This window comes from Anolis carolinensis, chromosome 4, assembly GCF_035594765.1.
Source record: "Anolis carolinensis isolate JA03-04 chromosome 4, rAnoCar3.1.pri, whole genome shotgun sequence".
Classification (NCBI taxonomy): domain Eukaryota; kingdom Metazoa; phylum Chordata; class Lepidosauria; order Squamata; family Dactyloidae; genus Anolis; species Anolis carolinensis.
The window spans coordinates 90203208-90228619 of record NC_085844.1 but is presented as its reverse complement, the minus strand read 5'-3'; the positions used below and the strand labels follow the sequence as shown (position 1 = coordinate 90228619).

The window sequence follows — 25412 nt, the reverse complement described above, 5'->3', positions numbered from 1 at the left end:
ATTCCAGACATCTGTCAAATGATTGTCTATTTATTGTGTAGTTCATTAGTTGTCTATTTATGTGTAGTTTATTTGTTAGATTTAGTATATGCCTTTTTCTAGTGAGGTCAAGGTGCCACACATGGCTTTCCTTGTTACCTAGGCTAAGAGTGAATGGTTGGCTTAAGGTCACCCAATGATTATCTTGCCTACTGATTCCCTGTCCAACACTTCAGCAAATGCATCACACTAGCTCCACTGTCTCACCGATTAGATGGTGCGAAAGACAGGCAGAATTCTCACCTGTATTTCCATAGCTCATCAGTCCACACATTTAAGTGCAGTTTCATGGAGATGTGATAAAAATGGGAGGCAAGACAGAACTTCTTGCATAGATCCCGCATCTATAGACAAGGAGTAGAACAAACATACACACCTTATGGACTTCCCTGGGGAAGAACAAAAGTATTGTTTTACATCCTACTCCCAGAGAGATCAACGAGAACAATATACAGTGATATCTTGATTTAGGAGTTTAATTTGTCCTGTAACCAAGGTCTTTACTCAAGAAGTTCTAAACGCAAAAGCAAATTTTCCCTTTAAAATGCTATTAATCCATTCCTCCCTCCCAACCCCCCATTTTTGTTATGTATTTTTGAATAAGAAAATATAGTTTATAAATAACAAATAATGTATACATGCACATTCATATGGAACAATAAAAAAGAAATATGAACTTTAAAATTGTAGAAACACGAAGTTGTGGCACAATGACAGAAGCACAAAGCTTTGGCAAGGAAGCACAAAGTCAAGTGGCAGATTCATCATTTTCTTCATTCCATTCCAGCCTCCCTCCCTCTCTTGCTTTCTCTTCCTCTCTCTCTTCTTGAAGCTAAGTATAACAGAAATAAAAACCACACAAAATCAACTAACCCAAAGTTCTTCAAAACGGACAAAAGCACGGAGGCATGAGGCATGGAGGCTGCTCTCTTGAACCCCTAAAGTCTTGTATTCTCACACTAGTGCTTAACTCAAAATGCTGCTCTTATGTCAAATCAAAACCTGGACAGAAGTTGGGTCATTTTTAAGTTGAGGTTCCACTGTACTATCGGTTGTGTTTAAAGCAGCTATGCAATACAGGAGAGCCAATAGGGTCACACAAGCTCTGTGCCAAACCCAAATCCAGGCATTCTATCCTGAAGGCATTCTAAACCTGGCTAGAAGCCAGACTAGAAAAAAACTTAAGTAATCAATATCATCCAATGTTTTCTGGTGCTGAAATGTTTCTATTCACTGGTCTTAAACTGTAAACCCCAAAACAGAAGCTGCGAAAGTTAAGGCTGGGAAGAAAAACAGGAAATATATAAATCAAATGAATCAGTTATCAGGTAGTTTCTCTTCAGTTTGGACTACTCGTTTTATTTCTCTACAGTTCAGAAGGAATGTGACTAGTTGTCTCATTTGAGTATATCACTAAGGTACTAGAATAAACAGGATGTTATTATAGGTCTCACCAGCAACACCTAGTGGTTTCTGCAGTTGTGCTCTTACTCTTTAGTCATTGATTCTACAAGGCATGGGGCAGGCATGGTTTTCTTTTCTGTTATGTGCACACTATACATAGCACCGGAGGAAACTATATAGTTGTAAAAATGACATCTGTCCTTGCATTTTCTTCTTTTTCTTTAAAAACAAAAAAACAAAACTCTAGTTATTTCCATTTCTATCCTGGACCTTTAAAAAAAACCTCCAAAATATATCAAAGGAAATGCTGTTTAATAAAAGGGGAAAAAATTACAGGTCTTTAGAAATTATGCTCAAACTTTAAAATGTTTCTAGAGAAACCGAATTCCACAATTGTGAAGCAGCCATAGGAAACACTCCTCTGCCTTTGCTATCCAAATATAACATTAAAATAGTCTTGACGATGTTATGTTTCGGTGAAGGAGATTTCATAAGCATGAGGAAAACCCATAATTTTTGAACTAAACAAACAAAATTGGCTGTGTTTCCAGCAAGAAAATAGAAATGAGGCAAAAAAAAAACCCAATGCCTTCTTGATTTTATAAATGAATAGAAGTTAAAGAATTTTCTAAATTAATCAGTACACAAAAGAAATGCTACATTTTCCCTCTTCCTTTCGTAAATCAAAGAAGTCTAGTTATTATTAGAACATTGATCAGGAAGGAAATAAAAATCCGCTGCCTCTCCTCCCTTTTTTTATTTCCAAAAATTGCAGAAAAAATGTGCTCATCTGAAAATGAAGAAAGGACAGAAATTAAAAGCTTAAATAACTGTGAACAGCAGGGGATAACAGCAAAGGAAAGGTAGCTGAAATAACTTTGAAAGTTTTGCAGGTGTACATTTTTACGTTGCTTCATCTAGTCAAGCTTTGTAAAAGATTTACTTCCTCCTTTTGAAACTTATTAGGGTTTTCCTTTTCTTTAGGAGTATTTCTTATATATATCAAAAAATAATCACTTTTGAAAAGTTGATCTCTCTCAAATATCGATTGCGTATTCTCTCTTCTATCACAGATTATGAGCCACACAATCATTGCTCCCACTCTTCTGCATCGCTGGTAGTTTCGGTGTACTGAACCAAAACAAATCTCTTGATTTCATTTGCACTTTTTTATTGCTGGAAAGTTCCGCAGTTTTACCACATGCTTTTCATTCTTTCTTTGAAATGTTGTCTATTTTTAATACAAACCCTGGGGTGCATTTGAATGATCTCTTCCCCTTAAACAGTTGCATCAGTTACAGAGGGAAAGTGAACATTGATTTCCTGATTTCTTGAATTTATATCCCCCCTTTCTCCTGCGATGGGATTGTTATTTTACCAATAGCACTAGGAATAAAAAAAGTGGAAGACCTCCTAACTTCTGGTTTTGAGGTTTTGGAAGATGGGTTAAGCATTGCACATTCTGAAAAACTCCCAAACTTTGGAAGCAATGATCTCTGATATCCCTGATCTTATACTGCCTGATCCCAAAGGAGGTCTTTGATCACATGAGTCAGAGTTTTTACAACGAGAACCAGATTAGTAGTTAACATGTTGGACTGAGACATGGAAGACCCAGAAGCAAGATATCAATGAGTTTTGAACTTCACTTTGGTTCAGTCACTTTTAATCAACTTGATGTGCTACAAAGATTCATTTTAGGATAATAGGAAGAGGAGGAGGAGGAGGAGGAAGAAGAAGAAGAAGAGGAGGAGGAGGTTGTGGGGGAGGGGGAGGAGGAGGAGGAGGCAACACACTAAATTATTCTAAGCAACACACTAAATTATTCCAAGGGTGACATTGTAACAGTATTAGATCCTTGTCCCTCTTTTCCTATTTATTATCTTTATAAATTCCTGAATTACCACATCATTACACTTCCAGATTAAATACAGAGCACTTGAGTATCAATTACAATTCAAATCTTCTATGGTGGTATTAACATTTTAAAAAGAGCTTAGGTTGCATATAGTGCCACTCAGGGTTGTGGTCCATGGACCAGTGCTGGTCCATGAGTCATTTCTTCTGATCTGCAGCAATATTCTAGTAAAACAAGAAACAATTGGAGTGAACCGACATGCATGTGGGCTATTCCTTGGCACACTGGAGAAACACTTCTCCCTGCCAATTCCCCACTTCAGATATTAGTAGCATAAAAGACACTGGTATATGCTGTGTATGTATATGCTGTGTATGGTATTGAAGTATTTGATTGGAACTTCAACCATTCAGATTCTGACTCCCAATAGGTCATGAAACTCACTGGGTGACCTTGAGTCTGTCACTTTCTTTCAGCCTCAACTTTGAAATGAACAGAGCACAGTAGTAAACTCATAGACAATGCCTCAATTTCATTTGAGAAACAGTGAGAATGCAAGTAGTAATTGTCAACACAAGTAAATACAACATCATTGTATATTCTCTCTATAAGTCCGCTTCCCTTACTATCTGATGGGCAAACATTCCATCTTGACATCATCCACACTTTTCTTACAATCCTGGGGCTGGAAGGAGTACTCCTGGAGAGTACAGAAGGGTGTTCTGCCTAAACCATACTTAGTTGGATGGGTACCCTTCAGTGAGCTCTTCCCTGTAGATTGGCTCAAGGGCTTCACCATTTGCAGGAGCCGTGAGAGGCTTTTATACAGCTCTGCATGAGCTGTCATTAGTGTCCAAGGCCTGGGTGATGAATCCCAGCAAAGGGACCAACAGAGTAACACTGTCTGTGCTTGTACAATTGATTTTTAATCTCTCTTGCTCTTGCAACTCTCTTTCTCTCACATTGAATGGACATGGAAGTAGAATCTCTCAGAAATTTGGCTGAAACAATAAAGTGCTCAGCTTGCAAGAGGGACTCCTGCTGGAGCAGAAATGGACTGGCACTAGTTCAAAGCAAAGGGTAGGGAAGCCCCTTATCAGATTTTCTCCACAGCCCTCCCTGCCCATGATTTTCCTCCAAAGTTTAGCCAGAATGATGAAATTTACAAGCCTATTTTCAGTTTTGAAACGAGTGTGGTTGCTTGTTAGTCCAGTACTTTATGGACCTGTGTTCTGCTTTGTGCATGCTCTAGAGAATATTGTGTTGCTCTTTTCTCCCCCACACCCATATGCCAAATTCCCTTTCTTTAGTCTTTTATAAATACATTGTATAATTTATTGCTTTTGGATGAGAACTCATGAAGGTTTATCATTTGGACTGACTACCTTGATAAACCCTTCGTGGTCCAATGGCTTAGTTATTCTCAGTGACTTAAAATTAGAATAATAATGTGTTCTCTCTAGAAATGTTGTGAGACAGGCAAAGTAAAGTGTAATAAAATGGTTTTCTCATTGAAAAGGTTTTAAATGATGGATGCTACTGTTAAACCTTAAAAAAATTGGAAGCACTGACATTTCTCCACTAGCATTATACAAGGATTGTTCCTTATGTAGATCCCTATAAAACTTTAAATGTCAACATTTTAAAGCCTGTCAGGGAGAAAGGAAGGAGAAAGAACTTGCAGTGGCCTTCTACTGGAATAGATATATTATCTAGTAATTTTATTTTCCTTTTGAAATGCATTCACACTAGCTTCACTTTGTTCATCTGTGGGTTGAATCTGGCCCAGAGCATTCTGAAAATCATGAAGTGCAATGGAAGCCCCCAAAGTACCCAAACTTTCCCCAAATTGCAGATTTCTCTGAAGTGATTTTTGCTCAATTCCCCTCTCCTCATGATTTTAAAATGCTGCAAAAAAAAGACTCCCTCCCCACCACCTGCATGGCCCTCCAAGTCCTCCATCTAGCCCTCCAAGTTCTCCATTTCACCATAAATTGGTTGAAAACTAAACCAGAAGTGATGTAATATGATTTCTGGTCATGTCAGGTATGCTGGTATGGCTCTTGGAAGGGTTGTGAAGATGAAAAATGGCCTCCATCCATCTGTAGTTTTCCTACCCTTTGGAAAGATCTTCCATGGGAGGCTGGATGGACGCCCTCCTTTCCTTTCACTGGCAGGCAAAAATCTTTTTTAGATAGTCATTTAATGTGTGGATGTGGGTAGGATATTTGAAGGATATTCTAGTTTTATTTTGGTATGTTTTAAAATAATTGTATATTGTTTAATCCTTGAGTTTAAAAATAATATTTTAATTTAATTTGAGTACTATGTTTTAGCAATATTTGTGTTTTTGTTTGTGAGCTGCCTTAAGTCTCTTGATAGGAGAAAGATACAAAAATGCAATAAATAAATAAATAAAAATAAAGTCTAGCACAAACTCTCCCTTAAAGCCAAGATGACTAAGCTGAAACTGTTGCATTTTAGTCATATTAGGAAAAAACGTGATTCACTAGAAAAGACAATGACGCTTTATAAAGTAGAGTGCATTTTATATGGAAAGCCTCAAATAAGGAAGCCACAGCCCCGAGTCTGCGAGACCTGATAACATGGTGACTTGGAGGTTTCTTACTCATAGGGTCATCATAAATCTAAGTCAACTTGACAACAATTAACAAGTAAATAAATAAAGGAATACATATGCCAATGTTTTCATTCTCAAGGATACGTTTGTTCCCATTGGTTTTCTTTTCAATTTATGATGGTGCTCTGTTCAGCTTCTGATTTCTTTTCATCACTTTAAGCAGGACTTTTGCATAGTGCTCGTTTGTAGTTTCCTTTCTTAAGAGAGGTCCACTTAGGTTTTACTCTTGGATTTGTTTGCTCTATGAAATGGGGCTTATTTTATTTGGTGAGATGAGATAATATTTCCAAGAAATTAATATGTAACTAGTTATCTTAATTTTCCTGAAGGTGATTTCTTCCATGTATTTGTATTTGTGTGTGTTTCCCATGCTATTCAAGAAATATGTTCTGTGTTTTAGGGTACCATTAATGTACTGGTTTGCTACATTTTGAATGATTGTTTTATTTCATGTAAGTTATTGAGTAATAGTTTTAGAAATCTGACTTGTATACAACTAAGGACATCCAAAATTCATCCATGCTTGAGCTGAAATTTCAGCCTAGGCCAGAGACCAGCTGTTCCTTGTCCACTGCCTCTTGTGGAGGGGGAACAATTGTCATATGAATCAATCTAGCCATAGTCTCCATCTGGTCTTAAAATCTTTGGATACATGAATTTATTTGCATACTTCACATATGACTGCAACAGACTCTGTGGATGCTTTGATTGGAATTGCTAGACAGACTTGTTTATGGATGCTGCTGTCAGGATCCTTTGGCAGGCTACGGGAAAACTGGCAAAGAAACCCTAAGAGTAATATTTCTTTTGCAGGCGCGGTTTGGGCATCTTCATCCCTACATGCATAATCATGATTCTGCATTGGATGAAGATGCTGATGATGAAATGGACAGAGGAAGCAAGTAAGTCGATTTATTAAACTGTTCAGTGTGGTTGAAGCTGCTTTCAGCTCAAAGGAAGTATAAACAAGGCAGATTAATAAAGCTGATTTTCTTGGAGAAGGGATTTCTGAACTATTTTTGTGAAGTCTGACCATTATCCAGGTAATGGGAAATGTGTCTTCGCCTAAACTTCCTAATGTAGAGCATCATTTGGCTGTCAGAAGAACATATCAAATAGAATAATTGCCTTCATACATCCATACAAAGAAGATATTCCCCACTGTATTTCTGCATATTTCCTGATCCCTATCATAGTCTTTAAAGGTCCCAGTTTCAAATCCCTGGAGCGGAATGAGCGCCCGCTGTTAGCCCCAGCTCCTGCCAACCTAGCAGTTTGAAAACATGCAAATGTGAGTAGATCAATAGGTACCGCTCTGGCGGGAAGGTAACAGCACTCCATGCAGTCATACCGGCCACATGACCTTGGAGGTGTCTACGGACAACGCTGGCTCTTCGGCTTAGAAATTGAGATGAGCACCAACCCCCAGAGTCGGTCACAACTGGACTTAACATCAGGGAAACCTTTAAAGCTGACCTTGCTTTGCTTTGGGTATAAAGAGAATCAGTCAGGATGCACCTTTACTGGCATGTTCCAGTAATACGGGCAGAGTTTATCCAAAACAACACCCAGTTTATGCCATAAACAGCTTTACTGAAAGTGGTAACTTAAACACTTAGTCTCTTTAGTGTACGTCTACAAAACACAAAGATAGCACATGGTTGAAGTTATAAATCAAAGTGCCAAGCTCAATGGCATTAGCAAATTTCCCAAAATAATGTTAAGTAATCCAGGCAAACCAATGTCCATCATCCAGAAGCTAAAAGTATCTTCTCAATCCAAGAGTCACACCAAAAAGTCAGTCCATATCCCAACACAGGATTTCAGGTCAACGAGCACACAGTCAAGTCCAGGGTTAATCAAGGCACAAAACAAGATATAAGTAATCAGGTCTGGACATAAGGATACACCCAGACTAGGGGGAAAATAGCCATGATACACATCCCAATACAATAAATACTTTTCTCCCAAAGAGCAGTCTCTTGCCAAGCCTTTTTATGCAGCTAATCATAGCTACATCCTATATCCTATAATCTCTGCTGCCTATGAACCATTACTTGGAAAGGAAGATCAATTTGACCTCTTGCTAACCAGAGGGAGATTAACCACTTCCAAGCATTCTACAGCAGCTGCACTAAACCCACCAGACTGCTGGTCATGACACTTACAGTATGATCTGGTTGGAGAACTGTCCACCCTTAAAGGAGGTTGTTATCAGAGTCCTGCTAGCTTGTCTCTATAAAGTAGCAAATCATACAAACGTGGTCCATGAGCAGTCTGAGGTTAACACAGTAATCAACCAGCCAAGCAAGGAGGCGACAAGAGGGTAAACCATATGTCTGTTCCAATATTCCAAAGTCAATATAGCTCACCAACACAGTTTCCAGGGATAATCCACAATCCAACATCCAAGGTACAGTTCACCACACAAGACAATGCTCAAAGCTGTAGCATCAAAAACCAACGTTGCTACCTACAACTAAGTGTCTCAGACTTCAGCTATTTATGCAGGTCTCTCAAGTGCTGCCACCTGTTGGCCCTCTTTTTAGCCAGAGGACTAGATCTCCGTACTTGAATCCCACTTGTCCTTAACTATAGCCAGTCCATAATACTTAACCCTTGGTATCCCAACTCAAGGTTCTGATTCTGCCTTTGTTGTGAGCCCAGAGGAATGGTAAGACTTTCATTGTCCACTTGAGGTTGCTGTTGTTCTTTTTCCAAAGTAGTGACCTCTTCAGTCTCTGGCTGAACCTATTTTGCTCAACTCGGAGGCTGGGAGAAGTTATCCTTCCAGCCTTTCGTCAGTACTAACCAGGACAGATTTATATTATACCTCTTCACAAGTCACCACTTCAGATTTTCCTTTTTCCAGTTATAAGATCAGAGCAGCAACCCAGGAAAAACATTGAGGGCTAGTTGGTAAAAGTTAGTTTGTCATCTCTAACAATGAATTGTGTCTCCAGAAGAAGTCTGCTTCAGCTGTGAGAAGTTTAGGGAACAGTGTTCTAAAATCCTCTTGTGACCTTTTCTATTAAAAAAACCTTGTGATCCATCATAAGAATATCTTAGTGAAAACATGATAATATACAGCTTCTCGGACTTATAAAAGCCTTCTCTCAACAGTATTTGTGAACAAAAAGTTTTAAAAGAGTTTCTCTGAGTCTACTTTTATAGAGAGATTTTTACACAAAATATATGCATCACAGCACTGTCACAATGTATTATAGGTGTACAATTTTTTTTGTTTCTGCCCTTGGCAATAAACCATTTTTTAGCTTTCCCTTTTAAGCAAAAGACCAAAAAGGCATTCTTATCTTTTCTTTGCAGGGTGATAAAAGATTCAAAATTTGCTACATCCCACTAATGTGGACAAAAAGCACAATATGAATGTATCATATTTCTACCAGAAATTACAGAATAATTTAATATATGTTCTGTGCATGTCTTTGAGCACACATGCAAGTTAAATGGGTAACAGAAAGGCATTGATTTGATTTCCATATATGCTACATATTGAATCTTTATAATATTATGCTGAAACATTTTGAGGATGAACACAAACCTTTGAAAGTTATCCGAGAAGACATAATTATCCTTATAATAATTATCCTGTAATGGCTTCATTAATTTTCAGATTCATTTATTGTCATAAAGTATGACCATGAACAAGTGATTTTTTGTTTTTGCTTTAGGTTGTCATCTGAAGACAGTGAGGAAACATCTTGTTATTTGTACGATAGTGATGACTCTGGGGAAATAGCCAAAACATCTGTTCCCCCTGGGGAAATGGACTTGCTGGGTGAGATTTTGGATACTTTGAGTACGCACAGTTCTGATCAAGGGAAACTCTCAGGAGCAAAGAGCCTGGACTTCTTTCGATCAATGGATGATATTGATTACAAGACAAAGGTTAGTTTGGACTTCACTTTTTTGAGTGCAAATCAACATGGAGATCTTTAAAGAGAGGTAAGCTAGACATCTTTTAGGGATTGTTTTAGTTGTATATTCCTGCTTGGTAGCTGGTTTCAATTAAATGTCCCTTGCTGTCTCTTCTAGTTCTTGTGATTCAGTGAACCTGTGATTTACACTTTGCTTCTCCAAGTTAGTGCCTTACAGATGAATTGCTTTATAACAGCTATGATCCTAAAATTGCATAGGCATGCAAGCTGAAGTGACTGGAATTGTAGTCATGTCTGGAGGGTGGTATCTTGGGAAGGCTGTTTTACATAATAACCTTTGGTGACAGAATATGACTTTCAAAGATAGCCTTATGTTACTGTGGATCTTTGAGTCATGTCCATCACTAAGGCAAACCTGTCACTGGGTTTTCTTGACAATGCTATCACTCACAAATAGGAGGTCTGGGTTATATCCTCGGTGCCATCGCCCACTGTTGTTAGGATGGTGGGAGCTTACTATCATGAATTAGCGATAGTTTGTGCAATTCAGCCTAGGAGAAGACAGCCTCTCCATTTATATCCTCCTGAGCAAAGCCCCATACATGGAGAAACAAAACTCTACAATTGTGGGCTTGTACATAGAGGTAATCATGATGTCATTAAGCTCTACTGTTATAACCTCTATATTGTTTCCTTCAGTGTTATGGGCATGGCTGACTTGGAGGCCTGGTTTTACAAAGACAGCACTTCCATACTGCGCATGTGATCTTTTCTGGAACTTTTAGTTGTTTATGTTGTTTATCCCTGTGTGTTTCTTGGACACACAGCATGTCACATTTCTTATCTCAGCACACTTCATAGAGCAGCTGTTCTTTGACAGCTGACATGCTTCAATGTTGATTGAGATTATTGTCATAGTTGGCCCTGAAAAGGTCCGTTGGTTTGTTTGGTTGCATGATGCAAGTCACTTCTGGTGTAAGAGAATCAGCCATCTACATAAAAGTAAAGTATTAAGTATTTTATTATACTGTTTTAAATGTATTTATTGGATTGTTTTAAATTGATTGTTTTAATTGCTATGTTTTATTTTTGTACTGTATACCGGCATTGAATTTGCCAGATTGTGAGCCGCCCTGAGTCCCTTCGGGTGAGAAGGGCGGCATAGAAATGATGGAAATAAATAAATAAATAAATACATAGACATTGCCCAGGGTATGCCTGGATGTGTTGCCATCCTGCGGAGAAGCTTCTCTCATGTCCCCCTACTAGTCTGTGGCACATTGGAAATAAATTTCCAGTTTGCCACATCTGTTAGCTTGAGAAGCACTGAGGTTGTGTGTCATGATAAATACATTAATGAAAGGCTTCTGGAAAGCCAAAGCACTGTGTGCAAGAGTAAAACGTGCTCCTGAATTTAATACAAAGTATATTTTGGCTGTAAAATCCATTGAGAAACACTGACGTGGCATCTCTTCTTTTTTACCATGAAGTTGGATACAATCTGGGATGGGGAAAGACTAATCAAAGTTTGAATCCTCTTGAGAGAACGTGGCCCAGGGATTGTTGTCCCATTATTTATCTCACAACTAGGAGGATTAGTAACAGATAGTTTAAAAATTGTTTTATTTTCTTCTCAGTCAATATGTATATCTTGCATAATTCTACAATAAAAATGTTTGTGCTGAGATTGCAATGCAAAGAAACCATGTGGAATAAACATTCTTTCTTCATTTCAGAATAAATCTAACACACCAAGTGAGAGCAATATAGCTCTGCTCTGCAGCAGTCGGACTTCAGAGACGGCGAACTGGAATCTTGGGCAAGAAGATGGAATCTTCAGTGCAAAGCAGCTTCTTCCATCACCAAGGAAATATGTTCCTTCTAGTAGCCACAGGGAATCTCTCTCAGTCCTATGTAAAGGAAGTCCCACCAGTCTCTCTGGCATTGACAGTGGGGATATCCCAGCCTCATCTCAGGAAACTGTGCAGTTGTGTTCTCCAGGAGCCTTTCAAGGAAGGAAAACTATGTGGAAGGAAACACTAAGCAATACCTCAGCAGATGGAATTTCCTCGAACCTGAGCCCAAATCCATCTACTCTAGTTCCATGGGAAAGAGAACCAAGAACAGAAAATGAAATCCTAGAAGAGGGTGGGCTCCTGCATGAAGTGGTGTCGTTATGTAAAATGACTCCTTTCAACCACGGTTTAAACATTTCAGGGGATCGATTTTCTAATAACAGTGGAAATAAAGCATAAGCATTTTTTATTCGTTTGTAGGGGAGAAATTGCACTTCTGTCGATAGCTGAAGGACGATGACTCAGGATTCCATATCACAACACCAACCAAAAGATCACAAAAGGAAATGACAAATCTTCAGTTTTATTACTCATTTGTTGTGGCTTGTTTCATAAAATGCATATATGCATTTTCTCCCTTTATTGAAAGTATCCCATCTCATATGCTACATTTGAGCCCAAAAAATGGAGCCAAATTGCAAACAGGGCTGCAACTCAACCTTCAAAATACATTGAGGAAATTTCAGGTTCAAGCCCTGGTTTATCCAGACCTGTTTGAATATCTGGCTAGGCTCAGCCAGTTCATGGAAACAATGCTCTGTTTTGGTATAATGTTTGATTAATGCATTCAAGAATCAAGGTACGAAATGTTTAAGCTACAGCTGGTATGTGGCACTTGATAATATTTACTGTTTCCCTTCCCCCTTTGCCTGAGGAACCATATCTTCAGACATAAGCACTGCTTTTTATCAGACAGGGAATAAAGGCAGTGTTGTTTTTCTGGAACTCATAAATGCTGTGTGAATCCATGATATGAATGCCTTAAAGTTACAGGAACAAACTTAAATATCCTGGAGGGTGGATTGCAGATATGTGAGAAAGTAATGCAATTATTTCACAGCAGTGAAATGCTTGAACGTAGGAAAATGCCATTTGTTTCCAAACCACAGGAACTCAACTGACTATTGGTGGTCGTCCATGTGACCACCATTTATGTAATGATTTCAGTTCTCCCATGTAAGCCTGGTCAGATGGGAGCCTCTGCCATGTGCTGTATTCCTTGGTAGTAACCATTTTCATGTAGCCAGCAATAAGGAAAACTTTTATAATCAGGTTATCACCCCATTGTCAGATTAGTAATTGGTTGTCTGGATTTGCCCTGAAATATGTTGTTTAAGCTTTATTATTTTCATATTATCTTTTAATCTGGTTCCGTCTTCCAGACCTGAAAACTGTTACTGTGTATTTCAGCCATTTTAGCATGGTGACATACAATATAAAGTTTACAACTGTCAATATTTTGCATCATCAGTTTTCCCAAAAGTCAATAGCAGAATAGATGGGTTTTTACAGGAATATAATATCCATTGCTTACATTATTTCTGTACTAAAACCGATCTGTACTGAGTTTCATCCCTATTAACCTTTCATACTAACATTGGTGGTGAATAATAATAATAATAATAATAATACTAATTATTATTATTATTATTATTATTATTATTATTATTATTATTATTATTATTATTATTAGATGTGGTACTTGGCTAAGTATTAAAGCTTTGTTTTGAAAAGCAGAATGACATTTCCAACTGATACACTGATCTCTCTTGCTAGTCAAACTTCTTGCTAGTCATAAGCAAAAAAATGCAAGAAACCCTAAGGGCTGAAACTGCATTTAAACAGATATATTTAATGTAGCTCCTTACTGCCTATTGACTCACAACTACCCTATTTTTTTCGTGTCAGGAGCGACTTGAGAAACTGCAAGTCACTTCTGGTATGAGAGAATTGGCCGTCTGCAAGAATGTTGCCCAGGGGATGCCCAGATGTTTTTGAGGTTTTTGCCATCCTTGTGGGAGGCTTCTCTCATGTCCCCGCATGGAGCTGGAGCTGATAGAGGGAGCTTATCCGCACTCTCCCCGGGTTGGATTTGAACCTGGTAGTCTTCAGGTCAGCAACCCAACCTTCAAGTCATAAGGCTTTAACCTGCTACGCCACTGGGGGCTCCAACTACCCCATTACAAGTAGCATAATACTCCTGAATGACAACTTTTGAAAATTCTTTTCTGAAAAGTCTTAATGGGAAACCTTTGATGCATACATGTTCAAATATCCCATGAAATTTGTCAGTGAATCAAATGTGGGGTGTCTTTTGGTTCCCACTTATTTTTAGATGCTTCAGTAGCACTTCAAGTCTGTAGCAGTGCTCTGTTTCACTCTTTGTTCAGATCTAGAGTCTTTCTTTCTTGGTGCTTCTCTGTTCCCACACAGAGATTTTTTCTAGGTTTGCCTTTCCACAATACGAAATCATAGTAGCAGAACAAGTAGTTTTTTGGGTACTATATGGATGTGGCAGGCGAAGAAAAATATTTGTTAAAATATAAAAAGCCATGACAGTCCATGCTAAGCATGGACCTGATTCCATGTCTTGCCTGCGAGCTGGCAGAATCAATGCTCTCAGCCTTGCTGGGTGAATGAGACAGAAGTGTGATTCCACATGAGTGAAATCCATTGTCACAGGGGAATGAGGCAGGACCAGCCATTGGGCCCATAAGCTCAGTCTCTTCTTCTGCCACCAGTCAATAAGCCAAACAGCTGGGGAAGAGTGCAAGGAATGTACAAAGAAGTCCAAAGCCTGAATGTCAACCAGTGTTCCAGGGGAATGCCTTTATGGTCCTCTAGCAGAGCTCACATGGCCTAAAGACACTAGATCCCATCTGATCTTGAAAGCTTAAGCATGGTCAACAGAGACCACCAAGCATAGACTTTAGGAAAGTACACTGCTTCTTGTTGATCAGGTTGACTCTGAAGCCCACCCAGCCTTGGAAACCTGTGAAACCAGTCAGATCCCTATACACTCAAAGAAGATTGTATCCTTCTTCCAGCTTCCAGTGTGGATTATAAAGCCAAGTCCTAGGTTAAATCTGGGGCTGTTTTTTTGTTCAAATAATACTCCTGAATCTAGATCACTTTAGTAAAAGAAAGGAATTGGTCAGGAAATCTGTATTCATATTTCTTTGTACAAGTGAAGTCAAGAAGCAAGTTTCAAAGCCCTATGCATCCAGGGATTTCCCATTCTAACCTATGACAAAAACTCTATGCACATGGATATGTCGTATTGCAACTACAGAGGATTTCTTTTAATAAATGAGAGCAAAGGACGGTTTTTCATCACACCAAAGAAGAGTATGAGAAGTGGGGCAAAGAAAAAGCTAAGAGATGTTTAGCTTTCCCACAGCTCACATTGTTAATGAATATGCTTAAGATTGTCATGCTAATGTCAAATCTCATTTTAAGGTAATTCTTACAGGATTAGCAGTAATGTTGAATCTTGATGATAAGTCTTTGAAATGCACTGTGTATCAATTTGAACTTGTCAGTTTGCAGCTACAAGCCATGTAGTCTTATCGCTGATCACATAACAAGCATATCATTATTTTGGGGAGGTTAATAGTTGTGCCTTATATGTTTGCCCTGTTTTAATTGCCAGCTCTCTTTCTTCCTGATGAAAAGGACTTTGCTAAAAGGACCAGAGTAGCATTTTCTCAAACCTTTAACCAGCAACTACTCTGTTCCTTACCTTTTATAGTAAAAAAACTTCCCATAGGCCATATCAATAGAGTTTTGATGACTGCTGTTGTTCAAATCACAACTCATAATTGGCTTTTACTGTCACTGTCATATTCTTAGAACCTTCTAAATTCATTTTAGTTTGGAGATCCCAGAGTTCAGGTTAAAAGAAAATCTCAGGAAACTCTGTAAATTAGAAGTGTTTTGGTTCATCAGGTTCCTTTCTTCTTAAAAATAACTTGGATTATTTTATAGAGGTTTAAATTACTATTAAGACTGTTTGAAACCATTTAGAACCACTGTATATACTCATGTATAAGTTAGCCTCTTGTATCAGTTGAGGACCAACATTCTGGATTTTGATATGATCTTTGGATAAGTCAAGGGTCATTCCATGGAGATGGGTAAATGCTGACACTGCCAAAGAGACCAGAAGCAGTGCTGTAACAGAGAGAGTAGAGGACGTTGGTGCTTATCTTAGGTTCTCCCAGCATAGACTAAGATCTTGCCTTTTGCCACTCATCTCAGAAAAGGGAATTGTTCTTTTTTATAATATAATACCTATATTGACCCATGGTTAAGTCAGTTTTTTTGGGCTGTGTTTTTGTCTAAAATTTCTAGACTTATACACGAGTATATACAATATTAACAATCTAATCACAGGGCTTTGGACTGAGGTTTGGGTTTTTTTGTTTTTGCATATTCCTTTAGCAGATTGGCTGTTTCTATACATTGGAGGGGTCATAATGTTTTCCCTCAGCAAGTAATGAAATCATATATCACTTTGTCATTATTTGAAATGTTCTGATTGCATCTCAGGCATGAAAGGTGATTGATCCACCGAGGACTTTCCTTGACATTTACTATACCCCAAGAATAGAGAAAGCAGTTTTGCAGAAGTAACACTTAAGATCAGAGTGTTTTTCTGCTGCTAGGGAATATTAACTTCTCCTTTCCCACCTGTTGAATAGGGCCCGTGTGTATTTATTTCTGCCAAGGAGACCATGCCAGATTTCAGAACAAAAAGTTCTTCCGATTAGCAGAAGGTTTTACTTGTTTCTCTGTACATCTATGCATGGAAAGAGAGTTAGATAACCTGTTGGGTACACATTGTAAATGTTATGCAAAGAAACAGCATTTCTGAAAATCGACCCAACTTTTGTGAATAGTGTGCCATTGGAAATAATGGAATAAATATGTGTTTTTAACTGAAACTTTTAGTGTTCCATAGCATTTCAAAAAGCGTTATTGCTGCTTTTTTGATTGCTAAGGATTGAGTTATCAAAAGCTGTCAGTCCTGCCTAACTCTGTTCCTATATATGTCAACAGTAGTTTTCCAGTTGATTGAATGCACAGCCTGCACTGATGAACACCACAGAAAATCTTAATTTCTACTGTTAGACTAGATGGAGGGGACACTCCACTTGGAAATTGTCCTACACCAGCCTTGTTAAGGTGACCCCCCCCCCCCCCATGGAAAGAGTTTTCACAGGAGAATTAACTGGCAGATGGTGCCAATATTAGATAGATTGGATTGGGCAATAAATGTTAGTTGTAAATTTAGGCTTAAGAGTACGTTTTTAATGTGCGTTGTGAAAGGAACGAAAAATAGTAACTAGCTAGTTGTCAAGTAGATTAGCTCTATAATCAGCAATTAGTAAGTGTAATTCAGCGGAGAAAGCAAGCTCTTGCTTACCTGTCAAATTCAAACATTCAGTCACAAGAGGATATCACTCAAGTATTTCTCCTTAATATTATTAACACTGCCACTTCTGTTTTTTCAGTAAGCACAATGGTGGCTTGTGGCCTCCATATCAGTAGGTTAGTAGATCTGTTCCTCCTTTTGGGTGACTTTAAAGGAGCTGTCCAAGGTGCCAAACTTCTTTGTGGCTCAGTCAGTGTTCAGCTCTTTGAAAATCTCCTTTACAAGTAGAGCTAAATCAGGCATCCTCAAACTCTAGCCCTCCATCTGTTTGGGCCTCCAACTCCCAGAATTCCTGACCATTCAACAAGCAGGCTGGGGCTTCTGAGAGTTGGAGGGCCAAACAACTGGAAGGCTGAAGTTTGAGGATGCCTGAGCTAAATTGTATTTCATGCTCCCCACTGACATAGAAAATACCTGCTGCCATTGGTAGACTGTAATATACGAAGGAAAAGAGCATACTCTCGAACCTGTTCAGTGATTGAAAGAAGGGATCAAAACATGAAATCCCACATGAATCACCAGGTGTTTTGACTTCTACCCTTTCCAACTCATTTCATTATCTCTGGATGATTTTGATAGCTCTTCTGCTGTCAGTGTCCACTGTTTTTTCCTTAACGTCAAGGAGACCAGGACACTACATTTGTGTGATCTTATGGCCTGTTAGACTATTTGGACCCAGATATTTGCTGCCTATGATGGAAAATCCAAATAGCTTCCAATCTCACAACACAGCTAGGATGTTGCGTTGCTCCCATTCATTTGAATTGGGCTAGTGAAGAACATCTTACGAGCTTGTGCTACCTGCATCCTTCCTTCCTTCCTCCCCTTGGTCAGATTTCTATCCTCCATTCCATTGGCAGTGACTTTGATAATAATTGGGGTAGTGACTCTGTCACCTTGTTTTATGATGTGAGAGATTCCTCTTCAGGTAAGGATAGTACATGGCCATCATCTCTTTCCCCAGCCCATGTTTCAAGTTGTAGGAATCTCTCTGTACCCATGAATGTTCTTTCATGATATTGGATTGGATGTAGTCAGATAATGCATTCTACCTTATTTTTAGCTATGGATAACATTACTTGAGCACCATTTGGAATCTAGAAGTAGTATTAATGTGGATGTGTCAGGTGACAGTGGCTGTAAAAGAAAGAAGCAGAAACTTCCCTGTTGATTATTCACAAATTCCCTCACCTTTTCCATTCATCTCCAATATTGGAATAAGGGAGTCACTGGGATATGAGGGAAAGTACAAGATTTCAACAGAAGGAATAGGATTTTTGTGCAATATTTTGCTTTCTTGGTTTTGACGAGTATGAACTCCTGCTTTTTCAGTAGGTCTTCAAGATTGTTTTTGTCTTGTTTTGTTTTGTTTCAAGATTGTGTTGAGTCGCATGTAGCATTTAATTACAGTTGTCTTGTGGATAAAAGTACTGTATGTTGTCAGTAGACAAATGGTATTACTATTGACTGGAAATGACTAGGGATGCCACATTCCTGTGCCATAATAATAAACACAAGCTTTGCCAATTACTTCATAGAGAACAAAAACTCACTGCTAAGGATGTCTGTATTCCAGACAGTACTTTTTAAGTACACAGTTGGATGGAATTTCTGTTTCATTTTCTTGGAACGTCACATTCTTGTTTTTTCTCTGTTCTCTCAAGCAAACAAATACTCTTCTTCTGTACAATTGATGATTGGTGGTAGCGTATGGTTGATACATATAATTTTATAATCCAGCATGTGGCATCCCTAATTATTATAAATGCTTCTTCAGATCAATACACATTGCCAGTTTCCTTGAAATTGGTTGTAAATTATGTTAATTGTTATGTCCATGTATTTTGCTATATGTTTTCTTCTCACGGCCCAGCATCTCTCAAGAGTTACTTTAAGTTAACATACTTGAATGAGATAACTGAAGCACTGTGTAATTAATCTAATTCTGGATGCAACTTCCAAGCAAACATTATGGAAATGGTGTTGGTTATGTACTCATTTTACCTGTGAAGCTGTTTCACTGGCACTGTGAAAAATCTGGTCTTTTTGAACAAACGTGCTTTGTTTTGTTTCTGAAGAAGAACATAATGAAGATTGTCTGTACTGAATAGAACAAACTGTGCTACTATCTGGCCTTATCTCTAAATATTTTGATAGCTGCCTTTTACTCAAGTTTTGGACATCTTTTTGAAATGATGATATGAATGTTGTAGGACATTCAATGACATCTTGGATGGTTTTATTGGATTACATTTCTTGATGTCTCCTAACAATGCAGAACGCTTTAAGTGAATCAAAACTCATAGGAATTTTTAAAAGCGTATGAATGCTTTTGTGTAAGTGGAAAGGACTGCCATCACCTTTAGGGTTTTCATCTGCACACCTATTGTAAATTATATAAAACTATCTTCTAGAATAGTGGTTCCCTTTGGGCCTCCAGGTGTTCAGGACTTAAGCTCCCAGAATTCTTGGTCATTAGAGAAGCTGGCTGGGAGTTAAAACCCAAAAAATCTGGCACACAAAGCATTGGGAACCCCTGTTCTAGAACATTGGTCTTCAGCAGCAGGCAGGAATCCATAGGTGGACCACATCCTAACCTAAGGTGAGCTACTTTGGCCATATTACCAATATTTAAAGATATCAATCTGAAGCAAAATAGGGCAGAAAAGGGAAATGAAACCAGACAGACCAATGTAAAGAAAATATTCAACAGGTGCGTTCTCTCCGTTTCTACCCTAGCAAGCTGCACTTGTTTTTTGTGGGGGTTTTTTGCATAGTCCTCTCTTTTGTACTACTGCCTTTTTTACTCTCCTTTTTTTAAACCAAGTAAGCAACTGTGGAATGTTAAAGCTGCATTAGTCCCCTGAAAGACCTTGGAGGGCTGCACCCTGTACCATATCTACAACGTTCACCGTTAGGGTACACAAAAATGGACTGTACTTTGCACACTCCTATTTTAATAGAACAAAGTTAATGGTGCAGTGCAAGCTGTAGACACAACAGGTTCAAAGCTCACCTTAGGTTCTCTTGGGAAGCCACTGGAAATCAATATGGGATAGACCAGCATTCTGTATTCTTAAGGCATGTCAACCGTTAAAAATGTGTATATCTGTCCCACATTTCACTTTGATGTTAAGGATGGGTCTACCAAAGACTACTGCCCTGGAGATGTATCACCAGATTTTGAACTACAGTCAGTAGCACCTCTGTATGCACTTTACATCAAGTGGGTGTTTTGTGGGGCTGGGTGGGTTCACTTTGTTTTGTTTTGTTTTCGTCTAAAAGTGTTTGTTGAATTCTGCGTTGCCATCAAGTGCCCCACTGTGTAATGTAAAATAAATGATAGCTACACTCAGAAATGTTGTCATGGGATTTATTTCTTGTTTTGCATTATTTTCACACAAAAACTACACAGTAGCATATGCCTGAAAATCAACATTTGGGTTTTTAAAATATTGCCCTACAATCTGTAGCCTATTTCACAGTTTTTGAAAAAATAATATGAAGCTTTTAAAGTTGGAATAGGCAGGTTAGATTATTATTCCTGTCAAATAGGAGGAAGAGGGGGATCACATTATGGAGCTGTACCAACTTCCCGTGTTTATCATAAAAAGTATAGCTTTCTTCGTGCCACAAGAGTATTCTCAGCTTCAGTGGAATAAGTTAAGCTGGAGTTAAATTACCATGGAACTTCCATATGGAAGTAGAACAAAAACTATCAAACTTTTCTCTGAGTACTCTCCATGCTGTACTTTAAATCCATATACATGGCTTTCAGAATATCTGCGTGCAGCAATAGTTGACGAATGGGGGTGCTTGTTAGTGTATACTAAATATTTTTTTATTTTAAAAAGTAGTTTGTTTTTTTTAAAAAAGTCTTTGTGTGAGTGTAGTGAAGAACAGTGAAAGAATCACAAAAGGAAACATGGTAGTCCAGTAAGTCAATCATCATCATATTGTTGGGGAACAGCCAGAATATGCCTGTAATCATGGCCTAATACTGAATATTCTTTACTTAAGTAAACCTATGAAATTCGTAAGGGATTGGTGGGAGGAGAGGGGTGCCTTCAATTCAGGCAACTTCAAGGCATACAGAAAGCTGTAATATGACAGAAACAAAGGATGTATTTGTGAAATTGTGATTTGAAAAGTGAGAAAACATTTCTCTAGAACAGAGCTTTCCAAATATTTCATGTTCATGATGCACATTTTAGACAAGCATCACATTATGACATTATAACTCAGTTTTACTAGCAAACCAGAGATTAAACCAACCCTGTATAAGAGGTCCGGATAAATATATAAATTGTAATAATGAAATATTACATTATTACATATCTCATGAAACACAATGGACCGTGGTGGCGCAATGGGTTTAAACCCTTGTGCCAGCTGAACTGTTGACTTGAAGGTTGAATGTTCGAATCCACTAGATGGGGTGAGCTCCCATCTGTCAGTCCTAGCTTCCCATGCGGGTACATGAGAGAAATCTCCCACAGGATGGTAACACATCCAGGTGTCCCCTGGGCAGCGTTTCTGTAGATGGCTGATTCTCTCACACCAGAAGCGACTTGTCTCAATTCGCTTCTGACATGTTAAAAAAAGAGATGAAACACTATTACCTTTTGAATGTCTATATTATTTGTAAACGCATTTCCACAATTTTTGTCACACACATATGTAAATATATGCAAGAATTTGAAAAGGCAAGAAATGAATGAAATGAATCTATGGCAAGAAATGAATGAATTGAATCTATGATTCTAATTTGAAAATTAGAATCATAGATTCATAGAGTTGGAAGAGGCCTCATGGGCCATCCAGTCCAACCCCCTGCCAAGAAGCAGGAAATCCCGATCAAAGCTCCCCCGACAGATGGCCTGAGGACCCACAGATCTTCAGAAGTACTCTTTCCTGCTAAAAACTCTCCCACTAATCTACTCCATTGGAAACTCATTAAATGAATCACCACCAAAAAGCTTTAAAAAGATGAACTGAATTAAAAGTAGGAAGGGAAATTATGTGCCAAAAGCCAGTATTGAACTGGGGAACCTGAGATCTACAATTATACTCCCAGTGAGTTATTGTAGTGCACATGGCCACCAGAGAAAACATGGAACAAAGAACACTACAAAACAAATGGAAGGGGAAATAATCTCTTTAAAAACAAACATGCTGCATAGGGATGGGAGGGCCAAATGAATCATGCTGCAAAAGGGAGGCTCTAAATCAGCAGTTCTTAAACTGTGCTCCGTAGAATCTTTGGGGCTCTGTGAGGCATACTGAGGGGCTCTGTGCTTTCCTCCTCCTCCTTTTCCACTACTACTACTACAAAGGCTGAATGACTATTTGCAGTTCTTTGTGCTTTTACTGCATTGTAGAAGGGGGTTGAACTGGATGGCCTCTTGGGTCTTTCACTGAAATACTGTTAAGTTTATGTTGGTTAAAATTGTTCTTCATTTTAAATATTGTATTGTTCTTTCTTCTTTTTTTGCACTACAAATGAGATGTGCAGTACGCATAGGATTTGTTCATGCTTTTTACTCTAACAGTGCTTCGTCTACTGTTCATTATGTTTTACTGTTTATATGCTTTTTATATGCTTGTTTTATGTGTTCTTGTTTTAAATGTATTGATACTGTATTTTATGATGTACCGGGCTTCGTCCCCCATGTGAGCCGCCCCGAGTCCCTCCGGGGAGATGGGGTGGGATACAAAAACAAAGTTATTATTATTTTTCCAATTAGTTCACACAAACACTCTCCATCCATCTGCCACTGACTCAGCCTGCTAAATTTTAAAATGTAATGTTGCCCCTGTGTTCAAAAATTTGCCCATACCCAATAGATATACATTATATATAATATATAAACTTTTCATGGGACTCCACAATAAACTTTTGCTTCAAAAGTGGCTGAAAAAGTTTGAGAACCCCTACTCTAAACAATTAAGGCTAGTCCTTTTGCAAACGGGTTCAATTAGCTGTCCCATCCCTATGTGATATGACCACTGTTACCTGGGAGGGGATATTAATCTGCACATTTACACATCACACCTACACACTGCAGCCAATACACTGCAGCCAACACGCTAATATATTGCAACACCTTAGGTCATTGAGGGTGATGTGTAGATCAGTTCTCCCAGAATATACCTGCCAATTGAGGGTATTGTTACCTGGCTTCCAGATTGACCATTACTAGCACTAAGACATTGCTCCATCCAACTATCCATAACATATTTTCTGGTAGGGAACAGTATGGAAGAAGTCATGGGAACATGCGCAAGACAACATCATCTGGACTCTTTCCAAAATTCAGTGTTTGGGGAAGCCATTACTGAATAAAAGATTCATCTAAAATCACACAAGAAAAACTCAAATAAGTGATGGAGAAAATAGCTCGGTGTCTCTCATTTTTTCATTAAAAAGTTTAAAATCCTGTCCCCATGCAAACCAAATGTTACCAAATAAACAAGCAAATACATGGAAAACTAGAGCAGCTAGCTTATGCAAATAGGGTAACTTGCACAACTTTCTATTCATTTGCATAAACTGCATCCTTTGCTATTTTGCATAATGTATTCAAGTTTTGTTAGACAAAAAGAAAAGTAGCAGTCTTTGGCAACCCCGTGCCACATTTTGCATTAATTCCCATAGGAGAGTTGAAACAATCGAACAACCGTGCGAAAAACAAGAGTTGAAGGCAAGACTTCAAATGCTTGAGGGTTAGGACTTTGGCTTATTTTACCCTTTACCAAAAATTAGTTGCCATGTCAAAATACAGTGAGAGCTGAATGTATGTTACAGTATCTTGGGAGTACTTTGATATTTGATGCAGCATTTCATTTCTTTTAATTAAGAAAGATTTCTAAAAACCAGTTTATATGCCTTATGGCTATGACAATATTTCTTAACATAGTGCTACTAAGAGTGGTAGTCCATGGAACCTGTGCCAAACTACCAGCCATCAGCTGTTGGATCATAGGAAATTACGCAAATACAACATCAGTACTAGTTCCTGGTGCACTAAGAAACAACAACAAAGACCTTAAGAAGTGTTGTTTTTGAATTATATTGGCAATGTCTACTGAAATGTAATGGCAGATCGGGGCCCAAAGTTGATGCTCCAGTTTGTTGAGAACCTTTATCCCACAGTAAGGAAACCAGCCATTGTTGACCATCGCACCGGAATGAGGAAAGTACCATCCGTGATTGTCTCCCAAGACTGTTTTTTCAACCCACCCCAAACTCCTCAGATACAAAATTATTTTGTAAAAACTCACAGTTGTATAAAGGAGACTGTGCCTAAGGCCAATGCCTATGGCTATCATGCCATTGTGGTTGATGAGTCATGTGAAGAAACCAAAAGTTTCTCTGCTCTGTTTTACACTGTCTGGCCCTGATGCATCACTTCTGGACCGTCACATTCTGTTTGCTTTCGAACCCCTAATGTTACCGAACATTAGATTCTGAGGAGTTGAGAGTTGAGGCCATCACTTACAGGCATGTCAGCACAAGCACAGCATCTCAGTGGATGTAGCCTAGTTTAAGCAAAATGGCCACCCAGCCTGAAAAATAAAATCAACAAATGGATTAGAAGTGGACCGAGTGCATAACCTGGCTAGCAAAAAAATTCCGAACAGCTGTTCAGGACAAAAAAAGGGCAGGTGCAGCTAACTGTCCACCATAAACGATAGCAACTAGATTGATGCTTGTATGTTTGATCATCAATCTTTTGAGAGAGAGGGAAAAGAAAGAATCACATCTACTCAGTCATCGCTCAGACTTGACAGCGACAACATCGTCACATATCCAACTAACAAAACAATGCCAGAAATGGCAGAACAAGTCAGTACGGTGCGGGAATTTCCCCCTTGGATGCACTGTTCTTTTTCTCATTGTAATGCTCAGCTGTCAACTATTTTATTTGTTTAAATTCATAATCTGACATATCGCTCAAACCAGATGGCTGTATACAAATAGTTATAAAGGGTCAGAAGAACAAACATAAATGATAACATTTGTCCATAAAAAGACTTCTTTTTTTCACCTTCTTGCAAGGTAATATAGGTTGGGTATCCAAAATGTTTGGGACCAGAAATGTTTTGAATTTGAGGATTTATTTATGTACAGTAGAGTCTCACTTATCCAACATAAACGGGCCGGCAGAATGTTGGATAAGCGAATATGTTGGATAATAAGGAGGCATTAAGGAAAAGCCTATTAAACATCAAATTAGGTTATGATTTTTACAAATTAAGCACCAAAACATTTGGC

General features: G+C 38.4%; 2 protein-coding genes across 4 annotated transcripts in view; one reads left to right on the top strand and one right to left on the bottom strand.

The window, feature by feature from the left end:
* dennd1b (DENN domain containing 1B) overlaps positions 1–20493 on the top strand; it is a 222795-nt gene extending 202302 nt beyond the window's left edge. For all 3 annotated transcript variants that reach the window (XM_062980777.1, XM_008119992.3, XM_008119993.3), the window contains 3 exons: positions 6756–6844; positions 9635–9851; positions 11578–20493. In XM_062980777.1, coding sequence (XP_062836847.1) covers positions 6756–6844; positions 9635–9851; positions 11578–12096 — 825 coding nt within the window. In that variant the 3' untranslated portion in view covers positions 12097–20493. The remainder of the gene's footprint in view (positions 1–6755; positions 6845–9634; positions 9852–11577) is intronic.
* Positions 19636–25412, bottom strand: part of crb1 (crumbs cell polarity complex component 1) — a 188275-nt gene continuing 182498 nt past the window's right edge. Inside the window, exon 12 of the mRNA XM_062980775.1 lies at positions 19636–24703. Within this exon, the coding sequence (XP_062836845.1) occupies positions 24677–24703 (27 nt within the window). The 3' untranslated portion in view covers positions 19636–24676. The remainder of the gene's footprint in view (positions 24704–25412) is intronic.